General features: G+C 45.8%; 1 protein-coding gene across 12 annotated transcripts in view; it reads right to left on the bottom strand.

Moving 5' to 3' along the window:
• gigyf1 (GRB10 interacting GYF protein 1) overlaps positions 1 to 17,967 on the bottom strand; it is a 112,900-nt gene that overhangs the window by 8,174 nt on the left and 86,759 nt on the right. For 9 of the 12 annotated variants that reach the window (XR_004410756.1, XR_004410757.1, XM_033016329.1 and 6 more), the window contains exons 25-30: positions 17,558 to 17,650; positions 15,912 to 16,073; positions 10,482 to 10,678; positions 8,570 to 8,727; positions 6,253 to 6,419; positions 644 to 703 (exon numbers count right to left, since the gene is read on the bottom strand). Coding sequence is in view for 10 of the 12 variants with exons in the window: in XM_033016329.1 (XP_032872220.1) it covers positions 644 to 703; positions 6,253 to 6,419; positions 8,570 to 8,727; positions 10,482 to 10,678; positions 15,912 to 16,073; positions 17,558 to 17,650 (837 nt within the window). In the remaining 2 variants the exon portion in view is untranslated. The remainder of the gene's footprint in view (positions 1 to 643; positions 704 to 6,252; positions 6,420 to 8,569; positions 8,728 to 10,481; positions 10,679 to 15,911; positions 16,074 to 17,557; positions 17,651 to 17,967) is intronic. The other 3 variants (XM_033016328.1, XM_033016331.1, XM_033016325.1) reach the window with 1 other exon arrangement.

Here is a 17,967-nt window from a genome sequence, read left to right as displayed (position 1 = left end):
GGCGAGTCCAGAACCAGGGGCCACACAGTCTTAGAATAAAGGGGAGGCCATTTAAGACTGAGGTGAGAAAAAACGTTTTCACCCAGAGAGTTGTGAATTTGTGGAATTCCCTGCCACAGAGGGCAGTGGAGGCCAAGTCACTGGATGGATTTAAGAGAGAGTTAGATAGAGCTCTAGGGGCTAGTGGAGTCAAGGGATATGGGGAGAAGGCAGGCACGGGTTATTGATAGGGGACGACCAGCCATGATCACAATGAATGGCGGTGCTGGCTCGAAGGGCCAAATGGCCTATGTTTCTATGAGTGAAGAAAAGAGGCATTGATGGGGAGGTGTTAAACCAACGAGCATTCACAGGCCGGGGAGCCACAGAGCCCCCGGGCCCACAAGCGGTGCACTAGGGACAGGCCCGGTACCCCCGCTGCCTTCATGCTGTTCGCTCTCTCCGTTCCCGCAACTGAAAGCTCCCGCCATGTGGCGTCAGCTTGCTGGGTAACTGGCCAAAGTGGCGGGCGGGGGGGGGGGGGGGGGGGGGGAGGACACGACATTGCAACGGGAATCTTATAACCAAAATCTACTATATTGAGGTCTGTTATTGCGGGGGGGGTTTACTATACTGAGAGAAACCAGATAAATTCTATACTAACCTGTAATCTGTCAGGCTGCAGAGAGATGCTCCCGGTAAGGCCTAATAGCTCCTTTGTTAACTAGGAGGGAAAAAGGAAAGCATGACAAATCTACAAGATCTGAACCCAAACACAAGATGCATCACACACCATGGTGAAATGTTTAAGAAGGAGCTGCAGATGCTAGAAAAATCGAAGGTAGATAAAAATGCTGGAGAAACTCAGCGGGTGAGGCAGCATCAATGGAGCGAAGGAATAGGTGCCTCACCCGCTGAGTTTCTCCAGCATTTTTATCTACCTTCACACCATGGTGAGATACTGTGCTTTGTGTTGCACCTTTACCAACGTGTAAAATACTGAGAAGGGGGGAGGGGGAAAGAGTCATTTTCTCGTGCTCCACTGCAGTACACAACCCCTGCTCGGCCAGGAACAGGGTTATTTATGACACATTTACTGACTGCACATTTCATTGCCTCATCTGGTCATAAAACTGCTACCTGAAAGTCTTTCAGTAAATGGTTGATATCTATGGAGTGTTGCGCTAGCTCAGTTCTTTGAACTGAGGATATTGCTGGGAGGGAGGGAGGGCAAGAACAATGAACAACCCAGCATGGGGGGGGGATGGAAAGAACAAAGGAGGATCTGGCTCAGGCAGGGGTACTTTGTAAGCACACTTTATGGGCGACTACTAGCATACCTTGGGTATGTAAGCAAAACATTTCACTGTAACTTGTCACATGTGACAATAAAGCGTTCATTCATTCATTGATTGGGAACTTTCAGCTTCTAACGGTCAAGGTCTTTCACTTGGCTCTCAATAAAAGGGAAGTTACACTCAAAGGCAGACAGCTGTCTTAGCACTTCAGTGCAATGCTTGTATGTGTGGAGATACAAGGTGGAAACAGGCCCTTCGGCCCACCGAGTCCACCCCGACCAGCGATCCCCACTCACTAACACTATCCTGTACTAACACTATCCTACACACACACATGGGACAAATTTACAATTTTACCGAAGCCAATTAACCTACAAACCTGTACAAATTTATAATTTTACCGAAGCCAATTAACCTACAAACTTGTGCGTCTTTGAAGAATGGAAGGAAACCGGAGCACCCAGGGAAAATGGAGGGATATGAGGGATTATGCACAGGTAGGTGGTCTTGGCATCATGTTGGGCACACACACACATTGGGGGTTGGGGGGGCATGTTCTTGTGCTGTGCCATTCTACGCATTTACTACTTGCCCCACAGGAGTGATGGTGGAGATTCGAGCTGTTGGCAAGAAGTATGGGGATTCTGACAGATGCGAGAGGGAACCTCTATGCTGGGATGAAGTGCAACTTGGAAACGATTATATTCGAGTGCAGTCGCTGCCTGCGTCAAGCTGGGAGATGCTTCTGAAGCAGCTCTGGCAAACTGCTGTGCCATCGTTGGATGGAATACAGTGTTGAGTCAGTGGTGTGCAGTAAGGTTGTCAATGAAAGAAAGATAGACACAAAATGCTGGTGTAACTCAGCAGGTCAGGCAGCATCTCCGGAGAAAAGGAATAGGTGGCATTTCGGGTGGAGACCCTTCTTCAGACAGAGTCAGGGGAGGGGGAAACTACAAAGAACAAATGAATGAAAGGTATGAAAAGAACAAATCAAAGCCAGCGACAATGACCAGGGAAAGGTGGTCCATTATTGGTTGTGAAAAAGGTGATAGGAGTGGATGCAAAGAGTGAAACTTAGCAGGACAGTGAAGCTAGTAGGACGCCTAGGGTGGGGGAGGGAGGGAGAGAGAGGGGATGCAAGGGTTACTTGAAATGAGAGAATTCAATATTCATAACGCCGCCCAAGCAAAATACGAGGCGCTGTTCCTCCAAGTTGCGTGTGGCCTCACACTGACAGTGGAGCATGCCGAGGACAGAAAGGTCACTGCAAAATGTTGTCAATTAATCGGGCCGTTTTACTCTTGCTGACGTCAAGCTCAGTATGGCTGCAGCTGCGCTCATTCAGGGACCCTGGGCAATCGTTTGACGTTTGCCTCATGAATCTGCAAAGGTTACTGGACCGTGTTATTGGGGCTTGGACAGATCGGGCTTGATTTGCCTCAATTCCAGCGTTCAAACGACACGCAAATGTCAAGAGCCTCACAGCTAATGATCAGCTGTTCCTTCCAATATCATGCGTTTCAGATAACCACTGGTATAATACCTTGTTAAAGTTCTCAACCCATGCTAACGGTTTAATGGTTACTAAGTTAACATGGTTCAAGTACATTTTGTACTTGAAGTTCTGAAGTACAGGCAGACTTTTAGCACAACCCTGACTACCAAAGGCGACAGATGGAGCCGAGGGGAGATTAACAATGGCAAACGATCCAGGCTTATTGATAATTCAGACCATGTCCACTTTGCTGGAAACCATTAAAACTGCTTACACCTCTTGCAGTGTGCACGGAATGATGATTCAAGGAATAATATTCTTTCAGCAAGGGTAGGTCAAGGCTATACCATCAAAAGCCAAGGCATGGAACCGGAAAGTTGTTTCAATATGACCAGAAGAACGGTGATCTATAAAGTTACAGTGGCTTGCAAAGGTTTTCATACCCCTTGAACTTTTCCACATTTTGTCACGTTACAACTACAAACGTAAATGTATTTTATTGGGATTTTATGTGATAGACCAACACAAAGTGGTGCATAATTGTGAAGTGGAAGGAAAATGATACATGGTTTTCAAATTTTTTTACAAATAAAAAACTGAAAAGTGTGGCGTGCAAAAGTATTCAGCCCCCCTTTACTCTGATACCCCTAAATAAAATCCAGTGCAACCAATTGCCTTTAGAAGTCACCTAATTAGTAAATGGAGTCCACTTGTGTGTAATCTAATCTCAGTATAAATACAGCTGTTCTGTGAAGGCCTCAGAGGTTTGTTAGAGAACATTAGTGAACAAACACATCATGAAGCCCAAGGAACACACCAGACAGGTCAGGGATAAAGTTGTGGAGAAGTTTAAAGCAGGGTTAGGTTATAAAAAATATATATCCCAAGCTTTGAACATCTCACGGAGCACTGTTCAATCCATCATCTGAAAATGGAAAGAATATGGCACAACCGCAAACCTACCAAGACATGGCCGTCCACCTAAACTGACAGGCCGGACAAGGAGAGCATTGATCAGAGAAGCATGGTAACTCTGGAGGAGCTGCAGAGATCCACAGCTCAGGTGGGAGAATCTGTCCACAGGATAACTATTAGTCGTGCACTCCACAAATCGGGCCTTTATGGAAGAGTGTCAAGAAGAAAGCCATTGTTGAAAAAAAGCCATAAGAAGTCCCGTTTGCAGTTTGCCACAAGCCATGTGGGGGACACAGCAAACATGTGGAGGAAGGTGCTCTGGTCAGATGAGACCAAAATTGAAGTTTTTGGCCTAAATGCAAAACGCTATGTGTGGCGCAAAACTAACACTGCACATCACCCTGAACACACCATCCCCACTGTGAAACATGGTGGTGGCAGCATCATGCTGTGGGGATGCTTTTCTTCAGCAGGGACAGGGAAGCTGGTCAGAGTCGATGGGAAGATGGATGGAGCCAAATACAGGGCAATCTTGGAAGAAAACCTGTTAAGAGTCTGCAAAAGACTTGAGACTGGGGCAGAGGTTCACCTTCCAGCAGGACAACGACCCTATACATACAGCCAGAGCTACAATGGAATGGTTTAGATCAAAGCATATTCATGTGTTAGAATGGCCCAGTCAAAGTCCAGACCTAAATCCAATTGAGAATCTCTGGCAAGACTTGAAAATTGCTGTTCACAGACGCTCTCCATCCAATCTGACTGAGCTTGAGCTATTTTGCAAAGAAGAATGGGCAAAAATTTCAGTCTCTAGATGTGCAAAGCTGGTAGAGACATACCCCAAAAGACTTGCAGCTGTAATTGCAGCGAAAGGTGGTTCTACAAAGTCTTGACTCAGGGGGGCTGAATACTTTTGCACGCCACACTTTTCAGTTTTTTATTTGTAAAAAAATTTGAAAACCATGTATCATTTTCCTTCCACTTCACAATTATGCACCACTTTGTGTTGGTCTATCACATAAAATCCCAATAAAATACATTTACGTTTGTGGTTGTAACGTGACAAAATGTGGAAAAGTTCAAGGGGTATGAACACTTTTGCAAGCCACTGTAACTCCGTGGATTTACATACTTGTAAGCTTTGAGACTTTAGGGCCACAGACTCAGACAAACAGCATGGAGACGGTCCCTTCACACCATCGGGTCTATACTGAACATTAAGCATCGTAGTTGCTTGTAGAAACACGAATCATACAGCATGGAAACAAGCCCTTCGGCCCATACGGACTAACATGCCCATCTACACTTGTCCTACCTGCCTGCATTTGACCCATATCCCTCTAATCCTATCTTGTCCATGTGCCTGTCTACATGTTTCTTAAACGTTGTGATAGTACCTGCCTCAACGGCCTCCTTCCATATACCCACCACCCTTTGTGTAAAAAGGTTGCCCCTCAGATTCCTCTTATATCTTTCCCCTCTCAACTTAAATATATCTCCTCTGGTTCTCAGTTTCCCGACTGTGCAATTACCCAATCTATTCCTCTCATGATCTTGTACACCTCGAAAGCTCACACCTCATCTCCCTGTGGTCCAAGGAATAATATCCTATCCTGCTTAACCTCTCCCCATAGCTAAGGTCGAGTCCTGCCGTAAATCTTTTCTGCACCCTTCCCGGCTTAATAACATCTTTCCTATAACAAGTTGACCAAAACTGAACACAATACTCCAAATGTGGCCTCACCAATGTCTTGTACTCTTAACGCGAATTCTACGCCAATTCCTTTTATTCTCCCCACATTCACACAGAATCAACCACTTATCTACACACAAGGGACAATTTAAGGTGGCCAATTCACTGACATCCTGTATATTTTTGGGATGTGGGAGGAAACCAGGCAATCTGGAGAAGACATGACCACAGGGAGAACGTGCAAACTCCACACAAACAGCACTGGACGTTAGGAAAGAACTGCAGATGCTGGTTTAAATCAAAGCTAGACACAAAAACGCTGGAGTAACTCAGCGGGACAGGCAGCATCCCCGGAGAGAAGGAATGGGTGACGTTTCGGGTCGAGACCCTTCTTCGGACTGATGTTAGGGGATTTTGCGGGACAGAGATAAAATGCAGTCGGAGACAGTAAGACTGGTAGAACTGGGGAGAGAGGGGAAGAGATGGGAGAGGGAGAGAGAGAGAGAGGGAGAGAGAAGGGAGAGAGAGAGAGAGAAGGAGAGAGAGGGAGAGAGAGGGGGTGAGAGGGAGAGGGAGGGAGAGGGAGGGAGGCAGAGAGGAGAGGGAGGGAGAGAGAGGGAGAGAGAGATAGAGGGAGAGAGAGGGAGGGAGGGAGGGAGGGGCCTAGGGAGAGAGGGAGAGAGGGAGAGAGAAAGTAAGGGCTGCTTGAAGTTAGATAAGTCAATGTTCATATTGTTGGGGTGTAAGCTACCCAAGTTGAAACCAGGCCACTGGGATTGTGAGGCAACAACGCTACTAGCTTGCACTAGGATGCAGCCCTAATATTTTTATTGCCTAAACATTATTTTTTTTTAAATGCAACCATATTCTACCTGTTGCTGCTGCTGTCTTTGCTGGTTGGCCTTCTGTTTGGCACGACGTTCCAAGAACTGCTTGGCAAACTCTTTGGCCTCGGTGGTGTCACCCAAGTATGCACGAATGTAATCGTGCACCTCATATGGCGAGTCCACTTCTTTAAGGAAGGACACAAACGTAGGAACTACAACGACAAAGATGTCCATGATAAGCCAGGGGTCCATATACAATTTGTATCGTTATAGAGATTCTGGTTCTAATAAATACAAAATCAAGCTTTCCTCCCAATGGGATGCAAAGGCCCGACCCGAGAACGAGCTTTCACAGAGTCACCACTGCGTGGGAATGAGATAGTGGCAGAAAATAATTCTCCAAAGACAACAGAAATTGGATAAGCTCACTCAGAACAGACGGTGAGGAGCAGAAAGCCCAGCATCCAGCAGAGGTTGCTCTGACATTTGGAGCAGATACATGAACCTTTGCTGAGTGTACCTGAAAAGCTTTTGCAAGGTTTGGGGTTTTGTGTCTATACAGGGACTGGAAGTCTCTCAAACACAAGGATGCATCTTGATCTTTTCAATGTGATGCTTAAGAGGATGGCGGGGGGGGGGGGAACCCACCCAGTCACAGGGAGAACATCCTAACTCGTAGGTAGTCAGGATCGAAGGAATGTCTCTGACGCTGCAAAGGCAGCAACTCTACTTCTGCGCCACTGTGCCCCGCACCCATGGAGCTGGAATGCCATCTCGTGCCACACGGGGTGACTCGGCGTGGCACAAGACAGAGTAACCTCCAGTTGGTTACTAGATAAAACTAGTGAACAACTCAGAGATACGATTGGGCTATTACTCTGATATTAGTAGCAGGAGAGCTGCCAGAATCTAGCACTGCAGGAAGTGGTCATTGTGCACAAGTACTTACGGAAAGAAAATCATATTTGACAACGTTTCACTGTGTTGTAATCAGAAAATCAGATAAGGGGAAACCAGTGGGTATGTAGTATTTGGTTTTTCAGACGGTATTAAATTGGGTGCAACATAAGCAGTCGTAAATAAAAATGAAAGTAAAGAACATGGGATACTAATATTAACAGATGGAAATCCAATTGCAGGGGGAAAAAAATAGGCTATGTTTAAATTGGAAGGTTAAGTCTTGTTCAGCATTGAAGGGATTGCTGCGACTCTAGCAGCTCACATCAATATCAAACGACTTGGGAGAAGGAGATCAAGTACAATATATCCAAGTTTGCTGATGATACAAACATGAATGGTATTTTTAACTACTACAGTATGGGGCGGGCCCTCATGAGACAGACTGGTTAAGTTAAAGGGCAAGGATATTGACATCTGGGACATAATATGGAACAAAGAGGCAGAATATTTCATAGCTTGTAAACAGTTGAAAATCAAAGATGTTCAGAGCAACCTGAATGTCGTGTACATCATTCAACAAATGTCTGGGGCCCATATCCGAGGAAGGATGTGCTGGTGTTGGAGAGGGTCCAGAGGAGGTTTACGAGAATGATCACAGGGATGATTGGGTAAACATATGATTTGCGGTTGGGCGTTTGAAGGCACTGGGCCTGTGTACACTAGAGTTTAGAAAGGTGATGGGGAACCTCAATGAAACTTATCAAATAGTGAAAGGTCTGGATGGAGTGGATGTGGAGAGGATATTTCCACTAGTGGGAGAGTCTAGGGACCAGAGGTCATAGTCTCAGAATAAAAGGAGATGAGAACTATTTCTTTAGTCAGAGGGTGGTGAATCTGTGGAATTCATTGCCACAGACGGCAGTGGAGGCTGTCAATAGATATTTTCCCGGCAGAGATTGATTAGTAAGGGTGTCAGGGGTTATGGGGCGGAGGCAGGAGAATGGGTTTGAGGGGGAAAGATAGGTCAGGCATGATTTGAACGACTGAGTAGCCTTCATGGGCCGAATGGCCTAATACTGCTCCTGGAACTCATGAAAGTTAGCATGCGGGTGAGCAGTCAAGTAGGAAGATAAACAGTACATTGGCTTACATTGCAGGAGGATTTGAACACAAGAATGAAGAGGGCTCTGTTGAGATCCCAGCTGGAATAATGCAGTACAGGTCGGGACACCCTACCCAAGGAAGGACAGAAATGCAATAGAGGGAATGCAACAACTCTGATCCCCAGGATTGGAAGGTTGTCTAGTAAGAGATTAAACAGAGTGAACCCACACTCAAAAGAATTTAGAAGAATTATGTGTAATCTCTTAAAATGTACAAAATTCATGGCTTGGTTACAAAGCACAAGGCAAACGCCTTGGCACGTGTTGGGCAAACGCGATTAGACGGAATTGACACACACCATCTAGGTTGTTGGCTGTATTGAGGACGTGCAGCATTTGTTCACACCACTGTGTGAAGCCATCTTGAGTTTTGTTCATTCCCTGGAACAGCTTTAGTAACTTCTCCTCATCTTCCGTTTTCTTCTTGCTCGGTCTGGTGGCAATTCCGTACGTGTCGCTGCACAAAAGATTAAAAATATATATATATTTGAAGTTGAGAATACAGTGCGGTCAGTCGGTGTGTGGATTAACAAGCAAAAAAGCTGTTCTCAAGTAAACTTTTCAATGAGAGCAGAGTTACATACTATTGAAATGCTGAAAATTTAAAGATATGGTCTTTCGTTGATTCATTACAAGTATAGTATGGTGCAACACAATTCTGGAATTAAACCGATTCACGGACAGGGTGATGGGTGTGGTGAGAAATGAAGCAGGTATATCAACACGTAATGGTCCCTTTTTTTCCCTTCTTCATTATTCTTCGTTTTTGTCTTCTTATTCTTTTTTAGGCTTTTACTTATTCACCTGGACTGCACTATTTGTTAGTTTAGGGGTTCTCACAATCACTATTTCTTTCACTTTCTCTCTTTCTCGCTCTTTCTCTCTTGTTCTATTTCTATGTTTTTTGTTTTTTTTTTAGATGTTTTTATTAAGGACAGTGCATATTTATAAACATTTGCATGCAATACGCAAGATTATAGCTATAGGCTAATTTCCATCTGTAGTCCCTCTGGTAAACCAGGTTAACACATCACAACACATTCAATCCATAAGAAAAGAATCAAAACATGGAAGATGTACAATAAATGTATATTGTCATATGCCGCAGTTTATATTACTGTACACTGTACTGTACACTGCTTCTAATAAAAATATGAATTTTTAAAAAAATGTTGAGTTGAAAAATATTCTTTGCAGCTTAATCTACTTTGTGAAATCAATTTACAGGTAGCACCTACATGCTACAAGGGATAACTTCTCTTTCTGGCTCGCCAATGAAAAGCAAAACACTGCAGATCATAGAATAATACAGGAGGATGTAAAATTATGAGGCATAGATAGATGGAAACTTGTTCCCAGATTGGAAAAATAAAATACTAGAGGATTTAGCTTTAAATTGAGAGGGGTGAAGTTTCAAGGAGATAAGCAGGGCAATTTTTCTTTTTTTTTCTTTACAGAGGGTGGAGTGCTTAGAAGCTGCTGCCAGAGTTGGTGGTTGAGGCAGATATGATGGTGGCATTTAAGAGGCTTTTGGATAGACATAGGACAGGCAGGGAATGGAGGGATATGGAATATACACACGTAGATGAGAGGGGTTCTTGGCATCATGTTTGGCACAGACATAGTGGGTCGAAGAGCCTGTCCTTGTGTTCCACGATGGTTCTGAGAAGTTGTGTTTGGATTCCGCCACAACCATCTCCCCACCAGGGTTAATTGAAATTAGAGAAATCAATATTCCTACCACTGGGTTGCAAGATGCACAAGCAAAATATGAGGGGTTGTTCCTCCAATTTGCGTTGGGCCTCACTCTGACAGTGGAGGAGGCCCAGAACTGTCTTTGAAGTGTGGGAGGAAACTGGAGCACCCGGAGAACACCTACGCAAGTCACAGGGAGAACACACAAAACTCTGTACAGGCAGCACCCGTAGTCAGGATCGAACCCGGGACTCTGGCGCTGTAAGGCAGCAACTCTATCGCTGTGCCGCCGTGCCGAAAGATGGTGGTTTATAAAAAAAAATAAACTCAGCTGGTCAGTGTGTTTTTCCAACACTGTGTCTTCTTATTTCTTTTATTTTGAGTCTTTATTGCAGATTTCAACGGTGTGCTTCACAGGCAACCACACGTTTCAAGTTTCTCTTTCACACTCTGACTTAAACCACAACTTGCACAGAGGACAGACATGGAAGAGTCTGGGAGATCAGAGGCACAAACCTTAATGAAGGACTGCTCCTGCTGTTCTTCAACCCTGCGTTCCTGATCACTGGGCCTGTGCTCTTCACGGCATCGTCCCCCCACAGGCTTAAGTTGGAGCTCTTCGTTTCGTGCACGCTCCACATGTTGTTCATATCAGACCCCCACTGGCCAGGCAGTCCCCACACCGAGGAGTTGTTGATAGGTATACCGGAATGCTAACCGCAGGCAGAGAGAGAAGAAAAAACAGAGCAAGTTTTCAGAGACATATAAAAACAAGGTAACATAACTTAGCCATTATTCATAAGATCGTAAGACCATCTGGTCAATGCCTTGGCTCAACCCTGTAGACAACAGCAACTTCATATTTCTTATAGAAACTTACAAAATTCTTAAGGGGTTGGACAGGCAAGATGCAGGAAGATTGTTCCCGATGTTGGGGAAGTCCAGAACAAGGGGTCACAGTTTAAGGATAAGGGGGAAATCTTTTAGGACCGAGATGAGAAAAACATTTTTCACGCAGAGAGTGGTGAATCTGTGGAATTCTCTGCCACAGAAGATAGTTGAGGCCAGTTCATTGGCTATATTTAAGAGGGAGTTAGATGTGGCCCTTGTGGCTAAAGGGATCAGGGGGTATGGAGAGAAGGCAGGTACAGGATACTGAGTTGGATGATCAGCCATGATCATATTGAATGGCGGTGCAGGCTCGAAGGGCCGAATGGCCTACTCCTGCACCTATTTTCTATGTTTCTATGTTTCATGTCAGAAGAGGTGAAATTCTGAGAAGACCAGGCATAGAATTTCAACCATGAGGCACAACAAGGGATAAGTTACTGTTTCTTATTTTAAAACGAGATGCAGCATGGAAAGAGGCTCTTTGGTCAACCTTGCTCACACCGACCATCGACTACACTAGTTCTACACTATCCCACTTTCCCCACCCACTCCCTACACACTCAGGGCAATTTACAGTCGCCAATTAACCTACAAAACTGTGCGTCTTTGGGATGTGGGGGGATACCCAAGCGGCCACAGGGAAAACATGCAAACTCCACAGAGACAGCAGCAGAGGTCAGAATCAAATCCCGGTCACTGGCACTGTGTGTGAGGCAGCGGCTGTGCCAGCTGCACCACTGTGCCTCTCATTCAGCCATTCAGCAAGAAAGCGACAAAGAAGAAGAAAAGGATTTGAGGTTGTGTGCTTGTTTGGCAGAGTCTTTGCTGTCCATTTGTATCCGTTGGTCTTTAAGATTTGCTTACAACGGGGATGCAAGTGTAATAAGCATGGTGCTTAGGTTATAGGGTGAACAATTGTTGCAGATAGTCCAAATCTCAACATGGCAGCTGACGAATTAAAATAAAAATGAAATGATACCTTGTGGGATGGTAATGGATTGTTGCAAAAGCCCATCTGGTTCACTAATGTTCTTCACAGCAATCTAACTGGCATCTCATCGGCCTGCGCAGTTCACAATCAACAATGTATACCACCATTGCCAATGACGTACACATCTCACAAAAGAATAAGAACTGCCTGCATTACGGCAGCCATAATTAATGTCAGCTACTTGGGTCAAGTTGACATAACTGGGATGGGAGCGGTTAATGGAGAGGTTATGACAAACCTTTTTTATGACTTCATGTTTTTAGGGGTTTTGGCTGGAAGCAGTTTCCAAAGAAAAATTACTTCTGCCGGAAAATCATTTCAACATCTTTAGAAGCCGAAACCACTGCTGATCGTGTGTGTGTGAAGGGGAAGTTTAGATTAGTTTAGTTTAGAGATACAATGCGAAATCATGCCCTTCAGCTCACCGAGTCCGTGCCGAACACCGATGCCTGCACGTTAACACTATTCCACACACACGGGACAATTTACAATCATACCAAGCCAATTAACCTACAAACCTGTACGTCTTTGGAGTGTGGAGGGATAATGGAAATCCTGGAGAAAACCCACGCAGGTCACGGGGAGAACATACAAACTCTGTACAGACAGCACCCGTAGTCAGGATCGAACCCGGGTCTCTGGCACTGTTAAGGGCCTGTCCCACTTGGGCCATCATTTACGCGCAGTAACTAACGCACGACAGTCACGCACGTCATCGTGCGTCCGCACAGCCGTCTGGAGCGCGTGACGTCATTTGAAGATATACACAAAATGCTGGAGTAACTCAGCGGGACCGGCAGCATCTCTGGAGAGAAGGAATGGTGATGTTTCTGGTCGAGACCCTTCTTCAGGCCCAAGACCCTGGCTCAACGCCACTGTGCGCAACTGATATACAAATCTATCTACTGAAATATCTTGGTTCTGTGCTACTGTGAGAGTCAATTTGGCAGGAGTCATGATGGAATTACATTTGGGCAAGCTAAATGGAGCATAAATTACATGAAATGGTTTACATAAAGATAGTTTAGATTTATTTTAAATTAATGACACATAAATTACATATAGCCACTCTGCATTGGAAAAATCAAATTGGACTCTTTGCAGCAAGTAGGAAACTTTATGATACGTCTTGCACAAACTCATTGTGCTAATGTTTTCAAACAAATAAACGTTTCTAATCAATTCAGGGGCGTGAATTATATCAAATAGTGGTTTACAAGTTGCGTCAAATTTATGTTTAGTTGCTGGCGGATGAATGAAATACAACTACAGGTGCACAACCTTTTATCCGAAGATCCAAATAACGAAAACCTCCGAATAGCGGCCATTTTTGGGGTCCTTGAAAAAAGGTCCTTGAAAACGTTCACCGAGGGCGGCTCGCAGAGGTGACAGCGGAACCTCCGGTCGGTCCTCGAAGAAAGGGGAACTAAATCCCCATTCATAAAAGAGAAGGTGAGGGTATATTGCGCGGGAAGGTTAATAATTGACAATATGCTGCGGCCTGCCCGCTGAGTTAAAAAGTTCCCACGGTAGACTCACGATACACAGTGTATCGTGAGTCTTGCGTGGGAACTTTTTAACTCAGCGGGCAGGCCGCAGCATATTGTCAATTATTAACCTTCCCGCGCAATATACCCTCACCTTCTCTTTTATGAATGGGGATTTAGTTCCCGTTTCTTCGAGGACCGACCGGGGGTTCCGCTGTCACCTCTGCGGGCCGCCCTCGGTGAACGTTTTCAAGCGCAAGCACGGAGATCCCAGAGACCCACAGCCAACAGCAGCCCAGCCCAGCCCCGCTCCAACTACAGAGGAAAACTGCAAACTGGCCGGAGACGTCAGGACCACCAGAAGCCGTTCCCCGAGCTGCGCCCCCTCATCGGGACACCGACCCCCAGGCCCACTGCAAGCACGGAGATCCCACAGACCCACAGCCAGCAGCAGTCCAGCCCCGTTCCAACCAAAGATCTTTGGTTCCTACTACAGAGGAACCTGGGTTGCGGATGACGGGGCGCAGCTCGGGGCGTCGTAGGGGTCCATCGGGGAGCGGGTTCCTGTTGGTCCTGACGTCTCCGGCCACCTGCCATCCTCCGGGAACTGTACCGCCCTTGCAGGAGAGTGGGGTTGTTTGCAGTTGCAGAGGGAGGGGGCAAGGGCGGTATAGTTCCCAGTCTCAGCTCTAGTCCAGGGGGGTGGCCGGAGACGTCAGGACCAACGGGACACCGACCCCCAGGCCCACTGCAAGCACGGAGATCCCAGAGACCCACAGCCAGCAGCAACTCCAGCCCAGCCCCGCTCCAACTCCAGAGGAACACGTAGGGGAAGAAGCTGATGGTGTGCAAGGTACGTCTTGTTCTTGGGGTGGCGGATGAGGGGGCGCAGCTCGGGCTGTGGGCAAACTGCCACTTGTCGCCGTAGCGGCCCATCGGGGAGCGGATTCCTCTGGAGTTGGAGGGGGAGGGGGGTATTGTGCTGTTTGATCGCCCCCTGCTATCCCAGGGACAGGGAGACACATCGGCTTTTTAGACTGGTGGGCAATCACTTCCAAAGTTCTGCCCACACAGTCAGTGCACCTCTCCTACACTGCATTTCATACAAACATTTATTCTGCAAGAAAAAACTACATAGAAGACACAAACTCGCGACCGAGTAACTGCCAGGATCGAGGCGCAAACTCGCGACCTAGCTCGGGGATTCAAGAATCCCCGAGCTAGGCCGCCTAAGGGCATGTAGCCCCGCTAGGGTGACATGAGTGCGAGAGTTGATTCAATGCTGCGGGCACATTTACAAATTCAGGAATTCATTCAACACACTGCATTACATACAGACATTTATTCTGCAAGAAAAAACGACATTGAAGACTCAAACTCGCGACTGAGTAACTGCCGGGATCAAGGCGCAAACTCGCGACCTTGCGGATATGAGCCGAGCACTCTACCACTGAGCCAGCCATTAAAATCTACGCTAAAAAATTTCCATTCCGAAGACCGACAAATTCTGAATTACGAAAAGTGTCTGGTCCCAAGGCTTTCGGATAAAAGGTTGTGCACCTGTACTCTGTATTGGAAACACCAGACTGTTTGCAGCCAGCATAAGAATTTTTTATACAAATTTCATTAGTTTATCTAATTTTATAACCTAATAGGTGTTCCAATCAATTCTGGAGCATGAATTACTTAAAATGAAGTGGTTTACAACAAATTATTTCAGAGGTATATTTAGTCACTAGATGCAGGTACATGGATAAGAAAAGTTTTGAGAGTTACAGCCAAAGACAGGGGTCACACACAGTTTCAGAATAAGGGGTTGGACATTTAGGACTGAGATGAGGAAAAACTTTTTCACCCAGAGAGTTGTGAATCTGTGGAATTCTCTGCCACATAAGGCAGTGGAGGCCAATTCACTGGATGTATTCAAGAGAGATTTAGCTCTTAAGGCTAACGAAATCAAGGAATATGGGGAGAAAGCAGGAACGGGGTACTGGTATTTGGATGATCAGCCATGATCATATTGAATGGCGGTGCTGTCTCGAAGGGCCGAGTGGCCTACTCCTGCACCTATTTTCTATGTTTATGTTTCTAAATAGGTTTAGCATAAATGGGGCATCTTGATAAGTTGGGCCGAAGGGTCAGTTTATGTGTGGTTTGGGCGGCATGGTGGTGCAGCGGTAGTTGCTGCCTCAGCGCCAGAGATCCAGGTTCGATCCTGACTAACGGAGCTGTCATGCGGAGTTGGTAAGTTCTCCCTGTGACTGCGGTTTCCTCCCACACTCTAAAGACAAGTCAAGTCAAGTCAAGTTTATTCGTCACATACACATACGAGATGTGAAGTGAAATGAAAAGTGGCAATGCTCGCGGACTTTGTGCAAAAAGACAAACAAACAAACAAACAACCAAACAAACGAGACGTACAGGTATGTAGGTTATTTAACTTTGGCAAAATTGTACATTGCCCCCAGCGTGTAGGATGGTGCCAGCGTGCCGATCGCTGGGTCGGCGCGGACTCAGAAGGCTGCAAGGCCTGTTTCCGCGCTGCATCTCTAATGTTTGACTCGGAAGAATACTCACAGCCCGTGCCTGCGCCCTTTGCTGCTGCTGTTTCTGCAGTTCCTGCTGCACCTCCAGTAGTGACTTTACAGACATAGACTGTTTGGGGATGCTGTTCCAGCCAGGTGACTTCTGCTGATGCTGCTGGAGTGCCTTCATTATCTCCTGCTGCTGACGACACTGCTGGGGCAAACAACATTCACTTTTACCCAATTAAAACGAGTACACCCATGATGTCCATCAATACTCACTAATTTCCAGATGCATTTGAGCAGAACCAAAGCGGCCTTTTGCTTTTTTTTGGTCAACAGCTGTGGGCATGAATCTCCCCCATACCCAGAGTGCAGCAATTCCACTGAGCAAGTCTTCCATGCAAGGAGGGGGGGCGAGGGGGCTGCGGGAAGCTCCTCCTGGACACGATGGGCGAATGTGGCCGACGGATCGCTGGCAATGCGGATGACGGTCAAGGCTACAACGGGCCATTGTGGCCAGCTGCAGCTGAGACTTTGGAAACGTGACCAAAACTGGCGACTCTTGCATATGATTTCAGTGAGCAGTTTCTATGCATTCTGTACTTAACCGGGGATTGTACTCGTGTCTGGCAATAATCGATCACTGATCAGTATGCAAGAGAGAATTTCACCGTACCTTGATACATGTGATAATAAAGAACCATTGAATCATTAATAATAATAATAATAATAATAATAATAATAATAACAATAATACACTTTGTCATTGTAAATACATACAACGGAATTTCAGGCGCACTGCCCGAGCGGAGCTCCAAAGTATCAGATAAATAATAACGAATTGCTATCTTACCCGAGTACTTGCATTTTTGACTTTTGTGAAAGTTACCTGGGCCCCGAGTCACTCTGCAAATCAGATCTCTCTGCTATCTTTCAGCGCTTAGAAAATAGGTCTTACTTTCCTTACTTCATTTCATAAGAATGCTGCAGCAGGCCTTCATACTTCATGCTCATAGACAATGTGATTGTCAGTAACTATGAATCCAGAATGCGGTGTGCCACATGTACACACTTTCTAGGCGCATGCGATTGAGGCATGGGACACAAGGGCTTCTGAAACCTCACATTATACTGAAAGAGCATGTGAAGAGCTGGGCGAGCCAAATGTATAACATAATATAGCCACTGATTCTTTGCAGCTGGTTCCGACACATCCCAAGAGTGTTTCTTTCATTCCTTTACCATTTTGCCAGGTAAACAGAATTTTTGGTTGGAATTTAAAAGCAAAGAGGCGTCTGACAGAAAGGCAGGGATCGTCCTTTTTAATAGTAAGAGCTTCCCTGGATTCTGAAGCAGGCAAGGGGATTCACCTTGCCCGTGTTACTTGGATTCACCTAGCCAGGATAGCAACTATAGAGACAGACTTGAGCTCAGCATTTTGGCAGGACGGAGGTAGATTCAAATCATCCATGTCTCTGACACTAGCTACCCTGCACTGAGCTCAACATGAAGGGAATGCATGAAGACATGTTGAGGAATGACAAGAATTGTCATGGAATTTTCTGCCAACATTTCTCAGCTCACAAGCGACAACCTCCGAGACGAAATATCAAGGTGGGAATGTACTGACAAGGCAATAATCTTTTTCTTACCCACTAAACATTTTATAAAAAAAGATGTTCTTGTCCAACCTACCTCCTCCCTGCGCTGTCGTTCCCGTTCCTCCTCTAGCTTCTGAAGAGGTGGTACCGAGTTGGACTGCTGCCCCCATGTAGTGGAAGAAGGGATCTGGTGAAGGGGAAACAGTTTAGCATTGTTCTGCAACTTACAGCAATCACAACCATCCATCTCAAGCGTCCTATGCTGGTGCTTATGTCCCACATAAATCATTCTCTCCTACTTCCCCTTCCACCACCAGACATCTCTCACCCTCAACTACCAACACTCATATACATTTTTTATTTGCATTTATCATCAACTAATTGTGAACCACCAGAGTTCCAAAGCCTCAGGGAGGAGATATTGAGACTGTGGGGAGAAGAAAATGACTCGGGTGGCATGGATTCGATGGGTGGAATGCCTACTTTGTATGGTACATCTATCTT

The sequence above is a fragment of the Amblyraja radiata genome, unplaced genomic scaffold (genome assembly GCF_010909765.2).
Source record: "Amblyraja radiata isolate CabotCenter1 unplaced genomic scaffold, sAmbRad1.1.pri S43, whole genome shotgun sequence".
In the NCBI taxonomy this organism is placed as follows: Eukaryota; Metazoa; Chordata; class Chondrichthyes; order Rajiformes; family Rajidae; genus Amblyraja; species Amblyraja radiata.
The sequence above is the reverse complement of the archived record's forward strand: the minus strand, read 5'-3'. Positions and strand labels throughout refer to the sequence as shown.